General features: G+C 37.4%; 1 protein-coding gene across 9 annotated transcripts in view; it reads left to right on the forward strand.

Moving 5' to 3' along the window:
• RIMBP2 (RIMS binding protein 2) overlaps positions 1–20,999 on the forward strand; it is a 136,263-nt gene that overhangs the window by 24,678 nt on the left and 90,586 nt on the right. For all 9 annotated transcript variants that reach the window (XR_009967204.1, XM_062631591.1, XM_062631590.1 and 6 more), the window contains exon 5: positions 17,934–18,071. Coding sequence is in view for 8 of the 9 variants with exons in the window: in XM_062631591.1 (XP_062487575.1) it covers positions 17,934–18,071 (138 nt within the window). In the remaining variant the exon portion in view is untranslated. The remainder of the gene's footprint in view (positions 1–17,933; positions 18,072–20,999) is intronic.

Genomic DNA, 20,999 nt, shown 5'->3' on the forward strand with positions numbered 1-20,999 from the left:
TTTCCTGATGCAGAAATTAAAACCGATCAACCTAAAAATAATACAGCAGTTGTATAGTGCTGTATACAGCTGGTAGTCATGGAGGGTGGATGATGAAACAACATTTTGTGAACAAGACACAGATACTTCTGTTGACTTCTTAACAGGTGCTTATAGTTCCCTGCAGGAAGAGAGTAACTATGTCTGACTCATTCTGGAAATAATCCTTTTATCTTTTTTCTGGATGCAGTGGAGGCAGAAGTCAAGATTTAGGTCTAGCAGGGAGTTGTTCCTGTTGCAGAAAAGTAAAGTGCATTTATTGCAGTTGCTGGAAGAGGTATTCCTTGCTGATGGTTCAGAGTGATAAGTGAAGCAACGTGGCTTGTAATACATTGCTTGCAATTCTCCCTTGGTGTTGTTAGCAAATGTTTTGCCTGTTACCAAATGTGTCTTCTTACTTGTATGTAACATAACAGGATTCGATTGCTCCTCATCCTTATGTGATAATGTACTAGTTTGTAAGATATACTTGGGATTGTGTGCAGCTCAATCTGATTGCTTACAGTTCTGTTTATTTTGGAGTTGACCTGAAGCTTTCTGGACTGACCTATGATGAGTTAAATAAATCTCTGATTATAAGTCATTGATAATTTACTCTCTTAGCTTGAATAGTACAGGTGTATGTATGCTTTTGGCCTTAAAGTCTTCAAACTGTGATTTGTAGGGATATTATGACTGGTATCTGAAATATGTAGACCTGTGGTGGGTGATGGGTAGGAATGTTTTATCTGCTGCTACAACCTTAAAAATGAAGGGGAAAAAACCATCATCTTTGGCTGATAGGGAATCACCCTGGTCCTAAAAATCCTGCTGAGAAAGAAGAGGTTGACAGAGGTTTCTAAGGAATGGTTCTTCCTGAGAAAATCAGGGCAGGATTTGCCTTTTTATTTAGAAAAGAAAGTGTATTTTAAGACTTCCATCCTCTTCCTACATGAACAGTGGCTAGAGTTTAGCATACTGTCTGTACTGGAAGTTTATTAATGTAATCACTCAACCTGCAGATAGTTAAAACGTTGAAGGACTCAGGCTGGCAGTGAGCCTAAATCACTGTGCAAAACCAAGCCATACCACAGCAGTATTAACCTTTACTGTCTGGAGTATTCTTAGTTTGCTTCTAGTGTGCTTATCTAAGCTCGCCAGCAGAGCATGCAAGGAGATGTGTTGTGGTTTTATTGTTTATTTTAAATTGGAGTTATGTATTCCAATCTTTGCACTAATGGCTTTCGCACAGAATTAAAATAGAATGTGCACTAATCTGCTCTGCGGAAGGTGAGGAGGTGGAAGGTTGGTGTAAAGATTGTACTCCGATTCCTTTGCTTGTATTGTTTTCTTATTCCAGGAAGGAAATGGCAGTACAAGGCTCAGCAGCTCACTTAGGGATAGTGCGGTGCTTCCTTTAACACACCAGAACTCTATCCAAGCAAGGACTTTCACAACCTATTTACAGACCTCTCAAATCTGGCATAGCCCAAGTGAGACTTTCACAAGCTAACTCAGCCTCTTTCTTTTCTCTCGCCTATGGCTGTTTGCAGCATGACATGGTGTGTTTCACTGATGTCATATGCTAAGTGCACATTGTCAGCCTGACCTGCTGCTTCCTCCCTGCATTCATGACTGTTATGAGTGGCACCATGAAGCAGAGGAAGGTCCATGGGCAAACAGACAGTTGGGAATTTGCTAGCTAGGAAGGCCTTTTTCAGAGGAATTGCACTGATCATACATCAGCTAGCAGCAGCTGTGGGCTTTGGCTTTTCCTGTTATGTGACCTGGTTATCTTGTTGTAACTCATGGAGAGAAGAAACATCTTTCTCGTTATATCATGTGTACAGTCATGACTTGACTGGATTTCGTATTCTGTTAGAGAAAGGGTAGTGTCCTGGACTGTCAACTGACGTATCAGTTGAACCATGAACTTGATAAAGACTCCTTTTCAAGCCATTTCAGTATGTATGAGGTCTTAGTTTAAATGCTACCCCCCTGCTTGCATCAGTAGTTAAAAATATATGATGCCTGTGTGTGAGAGAGAAAAGGCAAAAAAATCTCTATAAAAATTTCAGTATAAATTCAAGGTGGAATTTAAGTTTGTGGAGCTCAGTCTAGATTATTTTAGACAAAAGATTAATATTAACAGCATATACTGGCAGTGGTAAAGAAGTAAGATATCCAGGAGAAATAGAATCTAGTTATGAGGAAAAATACTGTAAGCTTCAAGGAATCTTCAAAGTAACCTCATTCCTCACACGATGAAAAAGCAGAAAATTGCAATGAATCTTGATTTCATTAATGGGATCAAAGAGGAAGATAGATGTGACCTGCATATCATCAATTCTATCCTTTTACTTATCTAGGATGCAGATGGAAGCTGGAGAAAAAGAAAATCCTTTAACTAATCTTCATATAACTTAATAGGAAAGTCAAAGTAAATTGATTCTCACTTTCTGAGCTTAATTCTGGACCTGTGATAATTTAGTCATTTAACTTATTCATAGAGCTCCCCTGGAAAAGGCTGAGTGTCAGCAGCTATTACAGGCACAGTTTCATGCGAAATGAAGGTACATGCACAAGTGTATATGGGGTTCAGGCGATCTGTTAAATGAGTCATAAGAAAAGCAAGTGGGAGGTCAAGGTAAATTTGCTTTAAGCCTAGACAGCGAAAGAACTGGTTGCAGCGCCATCACAGAGGGGCCATGATGAATGGCTGGTGCTAAGGCAGTGTGGTACTCCAGTAATAATTTATAAAAATTAGATGGAATAGGAAAGCTTTCTATTTTTAGTATCTATCTTGGAGTGGAGATAAATTACTTCTTAGAAGTGCCAATTTTTCCATTGACTGTAAAAAGGTCCAGACAATTAGATCAGGTATAGGTGTTTATATACCTCTAATAATAAACAAAAGATTCCCATGAAGAATATTCAATTTTATATTAAAAATGTGATTATTTTTTATATTAAGCCCCTTTTAAGTGCTTGTTTCTGATGTTGATGCATCATTTATAATTTCCATGTAGATGGTCCAAAATTCTTATTATCTGAAAAAAACAGTTGTATTTCTTACACCAAGTGGTGTTTAGGACCTGAAGGCTTGACTCTGATCTTGACACATCTCTTTCTGATCTTAGAGTGAAGCAGTCCTGTTTTATACTCCACAGGCTGAAAATCTGTTTTGATTAGCCCATTAGTGCCTGGCCAGAATGACAGATTATTCACCTGTAGAGCTAAAGCTGTGGACTGCAGTGTTTTTGGAACACAGGGGGAAGCCTGCAGTGCTCAGGTGGCTGTGCTGTAGGGCTAGTCTGTTTGCTAATGTTTTTGGCTGCATATGTAGGCACAGATCCAGCGGGGTTTATGTGAAAGACTTGCATTGGAAAAAGAACTGCTTTCTCTCTGCAGGTTCAATTTCTGTTTTGGCAGATACATTTAAACTTGGTCATGAAATCATTTATAATTATCAACAGAGCCCTTATGCCATGTGATCAGACAAACATCAGTGATACTGCTGCTGGTCATGGAAATACTGCACACAGAAAGGACAGAATAATCATGGACTGCACAATACAGGTTCAGGATGCTGTTTGTTTAGTGAGGGGAGATGTTGATTTTTGCCAAATTGATACATTTCCTATTGCCAAAATAAGGATGTCCAACTCGGATGGTTTGGCTATTGAAAGATACCAGCTGTTATCAGATGCCTTCTGGCTTTTGTTTGGGTTTCAGATTTCTTTGCAGAGATGAATCTTTAATTCTTGTCCTGTTGTTTATATCAAAGGGAGTTGAATGTTTTCTTGACTCTCATTTTCTCATAAAAAGCCACCTCAAATCCTTTTTAAAGGATTTACATTTTATGTTAATAATACTTAGAACTTAAAGTCCTGATTCTCCGTAGACTTCTGGTAATATCACTTAGAGGTAATGCCAGTAAGAAAAATATTAGTTACATGTGTGCAAATGAAAGAAAAATTCATCTGACTGATATATAAATAAAAATCAACAGCCCCATGGAAAACATAGGTATTTTGTTAGTGTGTGGTTTCTGCAGAATGGTACAGTAGCTTGTTCATACATGTTGCTAAAAATTGAGGTTTCAGTTCTGTGCTGAGTGGTGATATGGCTGTGACAGTCATGATCTGTTGTTCATCTCTTAACACGTGGACCGTGGAATCTGTTTGACTTTTATAAAATCTGTATGTGATGTGTGCATTAATATATGATGTGGATTTTTAAATTAAAACAAGTATTTTAGAATACTTAACAATGCTGGATATTGAGTTTTCATGAAGAATTCTTTTTCAGTTAGGTGATTTATACAGAGTTGAGTTGGTGGCTAGTGCAGAGCTTCCTTATAGTCTGTGGAAAAACAGTTACGGGCACATTCATCACCAGAGTGATTTCTTAGACCAGTTTTCAGTTACATGAAGGTCGTCCATACTTGCAGTGTGAATAAAATGGAGAAATCATCCAGAGTTATGCTAAATAAGCTTTTTCTAATTTGCAGACCAGGCAAATTAATTGATATTCATACTTCATGAAAGAAATAGCTGGTAGTATACAGATGTCATTTGTGTCTGTATCTCAGTTTATGCTTTTAGTTTTTATTTCAGAGTATTAAAAAAAAAATCTAGATAGCCAGATCGGAGTTTTTCCCCAGTAATCACGTTTCTTGCTGTTGCACAGTTTTTATTGATATGTTCTGTGGTACTCTGGGTTTTGAGACCTATAGTTAGGAGTACTTTTTATATGTAAGACACGACTTGTTTGCATCAGGGCCTCGTGAACAGAAGGTACAAAGTAACGTGGCTTTGAATTTATCATAAAAACTTTGACAGCAGACTTGCATTGAATTTGGGATAGATTTCTGCAGCTAGGTGTTTAATTAAATTCAGAGCAATTAGGCACAGTAGCTATAAATATGGGAGCCCTCAAGACTGCAGTGCTTTGGAGAACTGATGTCAGCTAAAGCAAAGCCATTAAGAAAATTGGAGTGATTGAGAATGTTTTAAGTTGAAGGGGCAAACTAATGTAATATTGAACGCATAAAGAAGAGTAAAATGAAGGCAAGCATTTGAGGAGTGCTAAGAGGCTTTTGTAAATACAAGTTTGCTCAGTGGAGCTCCCACCAGTGTTAGTTCTTGTGAAGAGTTATCAGTTTGATGGAGGAAATATTTTTGTGTGAAGATTACAGAATATCTGCTTCAAGAACTGAAGCAGATGATGAGCATTGATAGGGGAAACGGTATAAGACTGGTCTGGGAATTGCACTAATATAGTTGCAGACTTCACTGCTCTGTAACAGTGACTTAATGTAATTTGTCAACTTATGAAGAAAATAGTTGGCTTGTTGGTCATGACAGTATAAACCACTGGAAGGTGGCCTGCATAGCAGCTGGGCTTGAGATGCAGTGTGGACCAGAAAACAGTACCAAAATCGAAGTGGAAGTGTGCAAAGACTTTTTGCATCTGATGGCCCTGGTTCTGAAAGCTGAGATCACTGTTCTAGGAAGAGTTTTCCAGGTAACGCACAAACACAGATCTTCAAAAGACTTCAGTGATAGTTGTTTCAAGTGGCTAATTATCTACGGGTTGGCATTGCTTTCCTGTTCAGGACCCTAGGGTAAAGCAGGTATCATGACAACAGTGTACCAGGCTTTCAGAAAATTGGGTCTCAAATAGTTGTAGAGGTACACTCTGGAGGGGAATATCACAAGTGAAATATTTCAGCCCTTACAAGTACATATAATCATCCCAATCAAATGCAAGTGCCTGCTTATTGGCTGAGACAGTAAGGTGCTAGTATTTTGCCCCAGGTAATACGGAGCTGGAACCCTTCAGTGAGGATCATATTACACACTTGAATACACTGTTAAGGCTCTTAGTGGGAATTGAACTGAATGGAAATGCAGACCAATTCCGTATGATTGTAGCTCCCACATACCTTCCCTTGTAATAGCTGCATGTGCTGGAGAGCACAAGTTCTATCTTAGCTGCCAAATGTCCTATTTAAGAAAGGAGGGTTAAGCTAGGTTTGTCACAAACGTGACCACCGTGTAATTGGATAAATTCCTGTTACTTAAACACCATGTACCAGATAAATGAGGGAAGAGTAACCCTGTTATTATAGGTCCTGTGTTTATTGACTATTAAAATGCAACTTTGGGGCTGGGATTCAACTTCTTGAAAGTGTTGAGTAGAAAAGAGATCTCACTTATCTATGTTACAGGAAGGGTAAGGTAGAAATAGACCCTAAAGCTCTTCTAATGCCATACCTGGTGACATAAACTATGCAGCCACAGGTGTGTGGTAGCTGTAGGGTTTTATATTTTTTAATATTTATTGTTCTTATTTTAAAAAAACAAACAAAACCCAAGCTTTAGGTAAGTTAGGTTACTTTCATTTGAGAGTCATTCACTTTGCCAGGGTGTTCAGTTATGAAATCAAAGGCAATAACAATTTTTTTTCTACAGTTTCTCCCATTGCCTGGGTGTGCATTCTGCTGCTGCTCAAGTGTTTTTCTTGTGTCAACTGTTTTTATGTTATCATTCTGGTGATGTAGACTATGGGATGCTTCTGTTCCAGTGCTGTGATTGCATGCCTGGATAGCCTCCAGTACAGCCTATTGTTCTTTCTTACTTTGAGTTGCAAGTGACAAGCGAGCTCTAATTTTTAAATTTATTTATTAAAAACTCTGAACAATAATCCTCCTATTCACAATCAAGATCACCATTCATCCAAAGCTAGATCTGTATAATTACCCTCAAGCTAAACTTAGCATTTTCAGTAATGTTTCCTATTCCTGTCATAATGGGAATTGTTCAATCTGGCTAAGATTGGAAAGATCATTGAACAGACGTTTAAGGAATCAAACACTTCCAGTGAGTGGTTTTACAGATACGGAAAATTAGGAATCATTTTTTCCAATGGATGTGTCATGCCTGGGTTCTTTTACCTACTGAGATACTTCTATAGTCACTATAGAAGTCACTATGGTACTTCCATGGTTCCATGTCGCTAATACATTTTTTTCCCAAACTGCCTGGCTTGACCAGTTTTTTCTTCTTTACAAAGAGGCCGAATTAATTGTCCAGGGGCAGAGGCTGAGTCTTAGTAGCCAGGAAGTAGATCTGCATCCCCTGAATCCTATTCTTGTGCTCTGATGACAAATATTTTTTGCTTATTCATTCTTGATCCAGTGTAAAAGGGGACAAGAGTCACAAAGGTACTTTTCATTAGCAGCCCAAACTAATGGAGGAAGCAAAGGTCTCGTTCTTGTCTCACCCAGAAGAGGGCAGTGGCAATACACCAGTAATTTCTTAGTACTCAACAAAAAATGCGTTTCCTTCAAGATGGTAGACCTTGTGGAAGACCTGTCTATATTGAGTATTGAGATAGATTTTGTAACTCAGTTAAGGTGTACTGATAGGAAGTGGGGTAGGTGTATTGTCACCAGAGTCTGAGCCAGACAGGAATGTAGTTAATACATGTGGAATGCAGATCTTATCCTACAGAACTTGACATAAAGACTGCTCTGGCACTAGCATCTGCCCAAGTAGAAGAGTTCACTGATGATATCATCTAATTAGAGCTAGGTAACATATTGCCTTCTTCCTTCAATCTCATTCTAGGAACATAAAATTACTTCAGAAGAAAAGGTCTACTTAGCTCAGTATACCTTCTTCAGCAGTAGTTAACAGTCTGCTTGCATGAGAGTAAGAGCAAGGCAAATGCATAGTTTTATTTTTTGTACATAATCTTGAGTCTTCAGCAATTTGCTGCTGAGGATACTCTGAACAAGAGGCTATGTCCATAATGTGGACCTTGGTCGTATTGCATCTTGCCTGTATTTTATAGGCTGGTCACCTTGTTTTGTATCGTGTTGATTTGTACAGGAAGAATGGAGTGTGAATTCTGTGAGCATTTTTTCTTGTGGTGCTGAATAGAATAAATTACTTGGAACTGGCTTTCAAACTAGAGGGACAAGCACAAATTTAGTTTAATTAAAGGCACTAAAATCCATCAGGAAGGGAGATTATCTAGCAAGAACCCATAATCTGGTGGGAGATAGCTCTGTTGCTGGTAGCAAGCCCAGTTAATACATGCAACAGTGTCTGGAACGTTTTTGTTTTCTCTCAACTTTGTCATATATGCAGCTGTTTCTCTTCCCATTTTTCTTGATATTGTTTAAAAATACAAAAATGAAACATGGCTCCATCTGCTACTGGTCATTGAAAACTATTTTGCTTTTTTTTTTTTTTTTCCTCCAGTTTTCAGTGGCTAGTAAGGGTCTGAATTTTTCTTCTGTGTCTATTTGCAAACAGACCCCAAAAGTAACAAGTTCAGGCCACCTACTTATGCAGCCTGATCCAGAAGTGATTTAAAATGCCACGTTAGTGCTCCTTTCCTTCACCCAAATTTTCCTCTGGTGGAATATCTCCCATGTCACGAATATTTTCAGTTTCCTGTATTGTACATGCAGAGTTCTCTCACAGCTCTCAGCCTGCAATTACAGCTCTCCCTTATAAATATTTAAAAGGCAGTTCAGCTTTCAGACAGAGTACACCAGTGACAAAGATCAAGCTTTCTGACCTTTTGTTAATTTGCTCAGTGAAATAGAATTCCCTTGGTCTCACTTTTTGTATTTAAGGGAAGTAATTTGCATGCAGAGAGGGTGTTGGCATTTCTCATTTTTGTTGCTAATTTACTTTTGGTACGTGTATTCAAATGGATCTTAAAGCAAAGTCACTAGAAAGTTTTATCGGACTCTGAAAAACAGGATTTAAGGAAAAAAACATCTAGGCTCTTTATCAAGAAATGACAAATTTCTGTTGTATCGTGATGGGAAAAGAATTTCAGCAAACAGAGCAAAAGTGGAAATGTGTTTAGACCAATACAAAAATTTGCTATTCCAAATACACTTGGTGTTTCATAGCCCTCCCTGAGAGATCAATTCCTGCTTAGCACATCAGAAAATTCAGAAGTAATTTACAGGCAAAGAATAAAGTAATAGCTGCTTACTTCACAGATGGAAAAGGGCAAATTGTGTGTCTGGGATGGCGAGGATTTTGTCCTCATCAAGAAGCAGTCTGAGGAGAGCCTGAAAACAAGTTTTGGTAATCACAGAGATTTGGAGAGACAGGAGGCAGGTTAAAAAAATGGCACAGTTTGTGTTGTAAAGAAGAAAGAAATGGCAAAAATAGCTCCCAAGTTGTAGGATCTAATGATCGGGAGGATATGGCTGTGCTTATCTGCAACACCGCAGTAAGGAAGGGACATAAATGAGCTTTAGCTGTCTTCTTTGAGAGAGAGAGAGGGGAAAAAAGATTTGAGTAGAGCTGGTTAGAGATAACAAAAGGACAGAGGCTATTCATGGTCATTCCAATCTCTTCTTTCACTGGGTGTCACTGAAAAGCAGGACCTTTCCCTTACAGTTGGTTAAAAAGAGTCAAATACTTATAAGTTCATCATTTTAGGAGACGGAGCCTTTCATGTCTCTGGTCACATGCCTACCAAATAAAAAAGATTCTGCAGGCTAATTCTGCAGTATTTAATTTTTTCCTTTAAATAGTACCATTATTGCGAAAGGGTTATTAATCTTTGCTGTTAAAATATCAAATTATGATATTAGATGATGGTACTAGATGTTGACATTGAGCAATTCTGTATTGACATGCTTCTCTTTAAATCCAGTAAGTATTTCTCACCATGAGAATGCATATGTCTTAGTACGTTTATGGAGTTGTTTTTTAGCTAGCAACTCCACTGATACTCATTTAGAGAATGCTTTGCCTTGCAGAGAAGGCTGATACTTGCTGCATATGTGCCTTCAAAGGAAGTGAGTTTGTAACTATCACCAGAGAACTGGTTTGGAAAAAATCACATCTGATTTGATAAGTATGAACAATGGTTTTGTTTGAATCAGAATACTGTTCCTTTTATTTGAAACAGTCATTTGTTAAAAAAGAATATATCTCCTTGTGTAGATGTAGATATATGAGGGTTTGCAAAAACTACATCAAATTTGGACTTTCCTGGTGAAAGGATTGAGGTCAGGATTTATATACCACAGCGTGATTTTCAGATCGTGTCTCTTGTAGGTTAGAAATGCCAGAAATACTAGGAATGGCAAATATTCTTTAAACCAGTATGTTTTGGAAACTTCATGTTTAAATCTTCCCACCTGATGCAAACAAATGCAAATACAATGTCAAATCAATCTGAACTTCAAGGAATGTTTAAAATCCAATTGAACAGGAGTTCATGGAAGATATACATTGGGATCTTTTCAGCCTGATGGGATCAATCAGTGGCTCAAATATTAACTCCTCCTAAAAACCGGAGTTGGATTTTACTTCAAACTGTGTAAAGGGAAGGTACATATTTTCATTCATTAATGAAAAGCACTTCTGTATATGTGTATCAGGGCTTTAATGATTGAGTAATAACAAAAAAAAAAAATGGCAATACAAGTATGTATGCATATCTGTATAGAGTATGTTAAGTGTGCTGAATGAATCTGAATGACTTCTACATCTTCCCTGTGCAGAATGGTTGAAAAGGGCAGCTTTCAAAGGAAGTAGCATATTAATTTCATGGCTAAAATGCCATCAATTTCAAAGGACTTTGCTATGGTAAGAACCATGAACTACTTATGATAACAGTAAAGCATGCATTTGGAAAATCTCAATTATTGCTTTGGAGAATAAATTACCTATTCTGAAAAATGTGGTACCCGCATACCCTGAAAAGTTACTGTTTCAATTATCAAATAGAAAAATTTTGCAGAAATACAGAATGGACTTAATGCATTCACTGAAATGCTGGTGAAAATACATAAAAGTATTCGTGTACATAGATACAGCTCTTTTGTTAAGAAACATAGAGGCTTATATAGGAGTCAAGGCAAGCTTAATGTATCTGAACAGCTTACAACTATTTTTCTTGCCAGACAGTCCCTACTGATTGTTTCATATTCAGATGTAGTAGATTTGTTACTGATTTTTTTCAGATTCAGATGTAGTAGATTTGAGTGAATTAGTACTTGGAGACGGCCTGAAAATAGTTTTGCCAGCTTAGCTGAACCTCCCGCATCAGTTTACCTCGAGCAGTAAAGCTTCTTATAATACATCACCTATTCTGTATTGACACTCCTTTCCTCTATATAGATTGGTGTTGTCCATGTCAGTACAGGATGTCGAAGTGTGTGATGAAAATTGTGATCTAAAAATCCTGGTGTATCCTCACAATATATAGATAACAGACCTGCCATCTAAACCCAGCTGTGAAAACTGTGACCAGTCTACAGGTTCTTAAAATTGGCAGAGAACTTAACAATAAAGTATGTAAATAAAATCCCTAATTCATCAGATTTTCAGGAACTGCAAAATCATGTTTTTATGAGTTGTGGTTTTGTGAAACCTAGATAAACTTTTGTTTTATTTGTTATGAATTTATTCTGGATATTTAGAAGGAAGGAATACCTGCAATTCTCAGAGCAGAGGGTAAGGCCATCCCAATACTGTGAAAGCACTTGTGCTGGCCCCATGGTTTTGCAACTTGTTCTTTGTTTCTTATTTTATATACAGCCATAAATGAATGGACAGAACTATAAAGTTGATTAAAGAAGGGACTTAATTAAGGATTGTAATTAAAGTAGTGGAGAAAATTACAACTGAATTGAAAATTTAAAAAGAGCCTGTGTGATGGTGTTAAGGCAGTAATCTCTATGAAATAATTCATTCTGCTTCTATTAGTCTTTTCTAATGAGATTAAGGATGACATGGTATGATCTTGTTAATTAAGTTGTTTTGTGACTTTGAAATATGTAGAAATAGTAAAAAACTGGGGGTTGTTTAATATACCACAAAACTCTCAAATTGTGTGACAAATATCCTCAAAATATTTCCATATGTTCTCAGTCATAATAAGGATGGAGGGTAATATTTGACTAGATACTAGAAAATAAAAACAAATGTATGTAATATAGAGTTAATCTCAGCCATATTGCTGTGTCGGTCAGCTGTTTTGGGTAAGATTTGGTGATAATGTAGAATTGTAATATATACTGGTTTGTTTTTTCTTTTTTGTTGGAAAAGTAAAACACAAAGTAAGATTGCAAAGCACATGAAGTGTTTTTTCTGATCTCAAAGCTGTATGAAGAATAAAGTGTGTGTTTATGTGCATCATTTGTAAAGGTGACTGCCTGCAGCAGATGACTTCACTGTGACCCTGTCAGATGTAAACTGCACAAGGTCAGGTATGGGACAGTGATATAGGAAAATGAGGAACCATTCTGTAAACTGCAGGCATTTGTGCTGGGATTTGACTTTTGGATCAGTTTTTTGTTATGGATCTAGGACCAGCAGTGTGTGTGGTGTGCTGGGAATAGTGATAATGCAATACCCCCCCCCCCTATTTTTTTTAGGGTCATAAAGATCACATTGTTTTTTGCACATAATGTAATATTATTTCAGTGCCACAGTGGCTTCAATTTTTCTTCTTTTCAGAAGTAAAATATCATAGTTTTTCATTTTTTAAAAAGGTGCCATATACTATGAACAGAGGTTTTAAGCTGCTTGAGGCATGCAGTATTTCTCTGAGCTGTGGGTAGTACAGTGTGCCACGTCCCTTGATTGACACTGCACTATTGTATTGCATTACCACAATGAAGAGGAGATTGTTCTCTGTGATATTTTTAATATAAGAAATTAAGAGGCGTTTCCACAGTGCTGCTAGTCCAGGGTTTGCCTTATTGTTACCTATTTAGACTTAATAGGACAGTAATAAATTCTAATGAATTAATTATAGCCAGTAAATAAAATCTATTGTCTTGCTTAGCATGTGTATTAAATATATCTTTCTCTGCACACGTGCATGCACCCACACAGAGTGTAGAGCTGCATAATTATTATACATTGTAATGCTACTGATTATTTCACTAATACTGAATATTTCTCTGATAGAGCCAGAAGAAAAAGGGCATGTATTAAAAGCAGAGGCGAGTCAGGGTAATCCTTTCAATTTAAGAGGAAAGATTGAAATGTATTTTATGAAGGATTTATTGAAGTGTCTTATATTACAAACACCACTTTAAGAGCTGCTTCAGCAGACTGATAACTTGATAGTTGTTGACATTTTGCCGTCCATGTTGAATGGTATTGTCTTTCATGTAACTTGGCTACTGATTCTTCAGTCACAATCCATTTGTCATTTGTAATCTAAGATCAAATTCAAATGCTGAATTTTTTTTAATGTATAGCTAGAAATTGTAAAATATGTGACATGATGACAGCATCTTTCAAATTAATTTCCAAAACACTGTTTCACAACTGTGTCATGTAAGGAGTATTGCTGTAATTTGGTTTTGTAGTTATATTGGTTTATCTTCAAAGGTGATATTTACACCTCACTAATCAGAAGAAGTTTAGCTATTGTAAAATACATTGGTGGTTGTGATCTACGTGAAATTATGGTATAGACTCCAATATGACTTACAGTTTTAAAGAAAACATAATGAAGGTGTGACTTTATAGATGCTCCTTAGAATATCAGTATTCAGGTTTAGACCTTAACCTTTTACTGACATTTGCCTCTTGCTGATTTCAGCTGGAAAATAAATACGCAAACTGATAAAGACTTACACGTCCAACGGACCACAATAAGAAGTTTTGTTATGCTGCACCTTTATGTATCGATACTTTGTATCACTGTATTATGAAATAGCATAATAACTAAGTAATGTTAAAGCTCCTCTGTATTGTGCATTCTTTGTAAACTCTTACTGTACTCTTTGAGCTTCAAACATAGCTGTTAAGCAGTAACTTTATCACTTGACCATGTCTGCTCTGCCTTCTAGGTGATTTTCCTAGAACAACTGTTTTGGTTCTTGAACTGACTTTCATGGCATGTGTATGCTATAGCAGTGATCTCCGGAAAAGATCTGTGAAGGGTCAACTGTACTTGCTGTGTCTGTCACCTGACAATTTCCTGAATAGAAACTGTAATGAGTGTTATCATAAACATAGTCCCCTAAAAGATCATTTCTTAACCTGCATTTATAATAATGCAGTAGATGCTAGAGCTGTAGATCTTTGAAACTTCAGTTGACTCATTGTAGTTTATACGTAGGTGTCCTGGGTTCAGCCGTAGCAATCGTGTTTCTCCTTCGTGGTAGCTGGTGCAGTGCTGTGTTTTGAAGCTTGCCCCTGTTCCAGTGCAGTCTGGATCAGTCCATGGCAAATGGTAGGGCTGTGTTTCCACCCCTGGGGCAGTCGGTTCCAAGTGAACTGGACACCCCTCCAAGTAAAAGCAAACTGTGGCCTCCCCTCTGCTGTCAAACGAATTGAGAAAAATGCATTGCTACTGCTACTGCTGTTTAAACCACGACAGTAGGAAATAGTAGAATTTCAGAGGAATGGCAACAGCGCTGTTTGAAAAGCTGGTTGCATACCCCAGGCTTGAGTACCAAGCCTAGAAACTATCCTGTCCCAGTGTTCCTGCAGCTGTGAGCTTGCATTTTCGAGGCCTGTGCCCATAAAACATCCTAGTGCCCATTGACACAGTCCTTGCAGGAAAATGTTACTTATAGGTGTGAATGCGCTTTACTTTATTTCTTTATGTTTTTAAGAAATAAAAAATTAACTTCTATAAACTCACACAGCATGAAGTGACTTCTCAAAACATATCTTCCCCCTGTTGAAAGGCTTTGATACTATGAAACAGTTCTTTAGCAGTCTGCTTGTGCCTTAATGAGTCATTCAGATAAACAGGTTCCAGTGAAGATTGAATTACGATCCTATGCAGCTGACACAAAGCAACCACTAGTTCTTCTCAAGAAACTCATGAATAAATAAAGATCCTGTGCTTCCAGGCCCAAGCCCAACAGAAATGGAAGGATGCATGTTTTTCAGTGTGATTTCCCATGTCCTACAAGTACAGCCTTGATCTTGCCATCAGAATTAGATTGGTGCTGATGAAGACACCAAACATTATGTAAGTAAAGACATATAAAAATAGGTGGAAATGTGGGGTATGACTGGAAATATCTGTCATTGAGCAAACTGTTAGACAGTAACCTCTGATATTTAGCTTGTACATACAGGATTCAATTCGTATGCCTTGTCATTTTGTATGTGGAGGGGCATTCTCCAAAGTTATTTTTAGAGTTCTATTTCAGTGAAAAATACGAATTTTAATGTCTTCATAAGAGCTTAATCATGTTTATCATCTACCGAGGCCAATAAATATGTCAGCTCTTCTCTGTTGTTTACATTATGGTTTTAGCACAAATTCAGACTCCAGACTGTTGTGCTACATGCATGTAGCAACCAGCGTCATTTCTCTGAGAAGTTCACATTTTAGTGGGTGATATGATTAATAAGAGAGAAAAAGGGGTGGAAGTCATGGAACAACACCGGTGGGAATGAGAGTAGCCTTGTTGCGTGTGGTGTCTCACCTGGCTGAATTTGACTTAGTTTGCATAGGTACCTGTGAAAGCCACTGAGAATTTTAAGGAGGACAGTTGGATACCTTTGACAAATGCTTATAGAGAAGCTTTTTGGAGCCTAAGGAAGAAGCACAGAGATGCTTATGTAAAAATGCTATTGGGGGATGAAAGGTGGAATTGTTGGCTGAACAGAGGAAGGAACTGATACTTTGATAGTTTTTAACAGGATTTAAACAGGACAGTGCTGTTTACTGGGTGGAAGGAAGCTATTGTCATGTTTCCTCTGCTGACCGGACTGCACAGTGTAGTGCTGGATCCCAAGCACCCTACACTGTCTGGGCTGATTTGAGTGTTTCTGAAATCCTTTCCTACCCTCTCACAGCATAGCTGAAGTGAACCATCTCTGCAAAGATGGGGGCTCACCTAAATTTAATTTGCTGAGCTTAGTCAGCATATCTTTTCTACTCATTTTTTTTTTTATTTTCTAGTTTTGAAATGCAACCCAAATCAAATCCCATGTAAAGATGCCTTACTGCTTCATAGCTCTGGTTGCAACACCATTTGTTTCTGAAACAGTTCTTTCGAGATCTCTAACATCTTTGCACGCAGTTATTTTGACCTGAATATTATGAAAAGAGGGGTGAGCAGATAAAGCATGTGGTTCAGAGTGGTGAAGACTTTGTGCAGAAGGGAGGACACAAGTTCTTACAGAAATTAACTGCAAAACACGCCTGTTTTCTGCAGGAGTTGGTCTGTGTGGTGGGTTGACCCTGGCTGGACATATTTAATCTTAAGAGTGAGAAATTCTTTTGGGGAAAAAAGTTATCTTTACATCTGTATTTTTTCTGTTCTTTTAATCAATGCACCTAATACTGTAACACTGTTAAATACTCAGCTTTTCGAGTGTGTGTATCTGACGAGGAATGTGCTCTACATGTTGTAATTCAAGGCATATAAATCTACTGACCGCATGCACTTCTCAAATGCTTGATGTGTGCATCTTCTGGAAGTTCTGAATTGGAGTTTTAGTAGTTTTCACCATGCTAGTGAAAGTTTTTCTTCTACCTGCATGCTTCACTTCCAGTCAGTTCATTCCATCACTTGAATTATAGTCTTGTAAATTAAGTATTAAAAATCATAGGGCTTTTTTGACAGACCTACATCTGATGATCTTTATGTAGTGAAAACAGCCATGAATTCATTACTGCCCATGAAGGGGACAGTCACATAGGTATCTTTTTATGTAATCATCTTAGTGATTTGCTAAGCTGCTTCTGGGAATGGGAAGAACAAGTTAATTGCATTTCATGCTAGACTTTACAACAAACTTTGATTCATTTAAAACTGTCATAATGATGATGCTGTGTTCCATTTTTCTTTTAATCCTCTTATTTTCATAAAACTTCTTCAGTTTTTTTTTTTTGTGTTTCCTGAGGAAGCTGTTAAAATCAATTGTTACTTGCTTCAGGTGGTATTAAAACTGATTGACTTTTGGTGTAAGGAAGGGAAGCTAATTTTGCCTGAGGGAAGAACTGCTTTACTGGATTTTTCTTGGTTTATGAAGCTGAACTATAAACAATTAGGACCTTACCCAATGATCAGTGGAAGGTTTTCCACTGGTTTCAATGCCTTTGGGGTTGTGCCTGTCTCAGTAACTTATAGTCTCTAATGAGTCATTTTGAAAATGGTGTTTGATTGCTCAGAAAATGCTAAACAAAGTATTAAGTAGTTTTGAACTATCCCAAATTCAGGATCTTTTAAGCTTCCTCAGAAACATGTGCATTTCAGATTATATTTACGTGAAAATATAGTGCATTTGGGGTGGTTGTTTACAAACCTTCTTGAAAAAGGAGATGTTGATGTTTCAAAAGAGGATGTTGATGTTGCTGATGTCCTGAAAAAAATGAAATATCAAACCGGCGATTGCTGTTAATCTAGGGGGTTACGTGGGTGAGCTTTCAAAACATCCTCAGGATTTCAAATGGTACTTTGTATAAGCTTTGCTGGAACTTTGTTGCTAATACAAAGAGATATACTGGCAAACTCCAGCCTCTAATGATAAGTACCAGTCAGAGTTTCTCTGCCTAGTTTTATGTCCCTACATTTTATAGAGAAAATATTGAAACTCTTTTTTTTTTCGTTTACTCTGAAGTGGATTTCCTGCAAGGGGCCAATAACCACACTATTTAAGCCGTATTTTGGAGGTTTATATTGGGCTTGAGTTTTGTTCCCTGCCCTGACAAAGTGTTTGTTCAGCAAGGTTGAATTTACTAGTTTAGATTGACTTCTGTCATATATAATGTATATCAAGCCATCACTTTCAAGCAGCTTTTGGGGGCACAGACAATGAAAAATATATTGAAACATGCCGTGTTGTAGGAAGAGCAACTGCTAGTCAGCTAATACAAATGCTGTTTTAACAGACTGGTCACTTGACTTACTCTGTTTTTATTCTACACAGTTTGGATATGATCCATCATGTCTGCAGCCTGCAACATCACAGAAAATATTTGATCAGACTCAGTTTTTAGAAGAGACCCAGATTTCTAAGTCTCATGTCGCCACCTTAAATCAAGATCATCAGCATTGGCAGTTTTTAGTAAGTCTTATTTCTTTTTACTATTTTATGGCTGATGAATTTAAAGACAAATCTAGTTTTGCATTCCTGCTGCTTTTGTTTGTTCATTTGGTTTTGTTTGGGTTGGTTTTGTTTGCATGTCACTAACATCAGGGGGCTGGGGTTTTCTGAGGGGGAGTGTTTGGGAGATGGAGGGTTTGCCTCAACAGTCTTTATAGCAATAGATTTTGTATTGATTTCTTAGAATCTTGTGGAACAGTAGTAGTACTTAAATGATACGTATGTTGTAGGGACATAATTTAAGTGTAAAAAGAGAGTTCAGTAAAGAAAAATGTGATAGAAATTGTAATTCCAATGATTTGTTCTGGATGCATGAGTACAAAAATGCAGGGCATAGTGCTTAGTGCTTGAGATCAGCACATTCCATTCTGTTTTGGTGTCTATATCCTGACACTTGATTCTGAATGTCAGATTTTTTCCATTAGGGTTTCTGTGTTTGCACACATACTGAGTTTCAGGCACCTTTTGAAATCAGAGAAGGGTCCCTTGAATATAAAAACTCTAGAATAATCTTAGTGTACCTGAAGACAACTTCCAGAGAGGAATATGTGTGCCAGTGAGGTGTCTTTAATTCTTTCTTTTAGGTAAAATACTTTCACTTAAGAACAAAGATATTTCAATACATAAATGGACAAATTTCTGTTTCTTCTTAAAATCAGAGGTGCAGATGGAACACTACATTTTGTTTCCTGTAATTAATTGCTGTTTTATCTGCTTTTGCTTTCATTACACTATTTGCTTCTTTTTGGACTGTGAAATCATAATGGGTGTGATTTCTCTTTTTAAACTTGTTAATGTAAACAGAAATGCTGTGAAAAGGAAGGCAAGCTTTTGGAAATTGCTAGAGAAACTAGATTGAACTTGTTGTCTTGAGTTGAATTTTGGAGTCAATTTAGTCAATTTCAAGTAGTAAATGCAGTTTGCTGAGTAGAGATGTACTGTGTATAGGGTTATCCTCTAAACACTTGTCAGTTGCTCAGGATAGCAAAGCTATGATTTCATGGTTGTCCTTTTCACAGAAGTGCCTGCTTAGTCAAGCTACTTCTGCATCTGCCCACCCCAGCATCGTTTTTGCACAGATCAGGTCCTTCTACAGCAGCAGAAGCAGTTGTAATGGCACATTTTGGAATGTGTAGCATGCCTTAAGGGGGTGAGCGATGAGCAGGTGACTGCTCTCATGCTACTGCCAGCACAAACAAGTCCTAGCACTTCAGATTAATACTGGGACATGAGAATCCTTCTGTGAACTTAAAAGTTGCAGAAGCTCTCCATACTTTATCTGTCTTTTCAGAAACACTGAAAAGACTACAACTGACTTAATTCAATGATAATGAAGCAAATAATATAAGTTTGGAACTCTGCATGCCTTTATTCAGTGTCTGTTCATTGTCCGTGACTGAGTTATAAGATGTAGTTCATATAGCACCTTTGATCTTCAAAGGACTTAGCAACCAGTAACTAACAGAATAATTTAAAGAAAATTCTTTAAAAGGTACCATTTTTAAAAGTAGTATTCTCACTGTTCTTACACTGTACCTCACTGAGCTGAAAGTAAAGGCTTAAAGCTTTGCTTTAAGAGCCTGATACTTGAAGCCTGAGGTTCTAAATTTGGTGCTGGCTTTATCCATTTGAAGGATATTAGTTTGATTGCATCAAAAGTAATGGTATTTAATATGACAAGAGAAAAGTGCATAAATGTGATATTTTGAATGGCTGTTAAAGCCTTCTCTGCATCTCTGCTTCTGAAAAGAATAATTACATAGTTGTGACGTGAACTGAATGTTAAGGTTTGGTAAAAGACACCTCTGGTAAAAGAAGTGATGTCAATCTCCTAACATTGTGGTTAGAAGTTCCCTTAACAGAAGTCATTTGAGAAGTTAGCTTTTGTGTGTAGACCTAGACCCAGTACATAGACAAAAAACAACTTGAGACAAAAATGGGATGTGAATGAAATTAGTGGGAAGTTTTGCTGTTCATTTCATTCACATAAATAATTCATGCTTTCAAGCAGCATAAGGTGTTGTAAAACAAAAAGCAGTGGTTTGGATTAGGGTCTTGAGAACAGAATAGCGAAATGATTATTTGCAGCAGCTCATTTAATTCCAACATAGACTGTCACTGAGTCCACTCAGGGTCTGTTCTCCCAGCTTAATTTGTCAGTATTTAAGTGGAACACAAGAAATGTAAATGATTGCTGGGCAATAGCAGCCTTCTGGATGAAGAGTAAACTTTGGGCTTGATACCAGGCTCCTTTTAAAACACTGTTGTTTATATAGTATTGCAGTACAGATAGTGAGAGAGTTAGATACTCTGATGCCAGGATTAAAATTTCCTATCAACATATTAAGCACTGTTTCTTTCATACTGTAGTTACAGTATTTGAGGCTAAATTTTCACTTACTGTTCACTCCTATTTAATTTTTAATTAATTCCTGCAGCTGTATCAGGAAAAATAACTTTTAATCATTTACACTGAGAATCAGAAGCAATAAGTTCAGTTTTCATTCTGGTACTGTATGTTTCGGGAGTGGTTTCACTGCAGACGGAAAATCCTGTGTTTTAGTAAACAGAGACCAAATTTGTTATTTACAGACAAATGTTCCCTTCGCCTTCTGTCACAAGCTTTCTGTGTACATAAATAGAACAGGCTTGTACCACTTACCTGTTAGTTACCATGCAACAGCAGCATTTGACACTGCCTGCAGCTGCACTGAATGACGTGCAGCTCCCTGACTGTAAATTCAAGTGCTCTTGTGTTTAGAACTGGGGTTGATAAAAAGGACATTAGTGTGGGTATAATGCCACTTTTGCCATACTAGCAACATGTCAGCCGAGTTTCTATAACAACAGCACTTTGCTGAGAGATACAGCCCTCTATCACATGTTCAT

The sequence above is a fragment of the Pezoporus occidentalis genome, unplaced genomic scaffold (assembly GCF_034315485.1).
Source record: "Pezoporus occidentalis ecotype Australia unplaced genomic scaffold, CSIRO_AGI_Poc_V1 ctg37, whole genome shotgun sequence".
Taxonomy (NCBI): domain Eukaryota; kingdom Metazoa; phylum Chordata; class Aves; order Psittaciformes; family Psittacidae; genus Pezoporus; species Pezoporus occidentalis.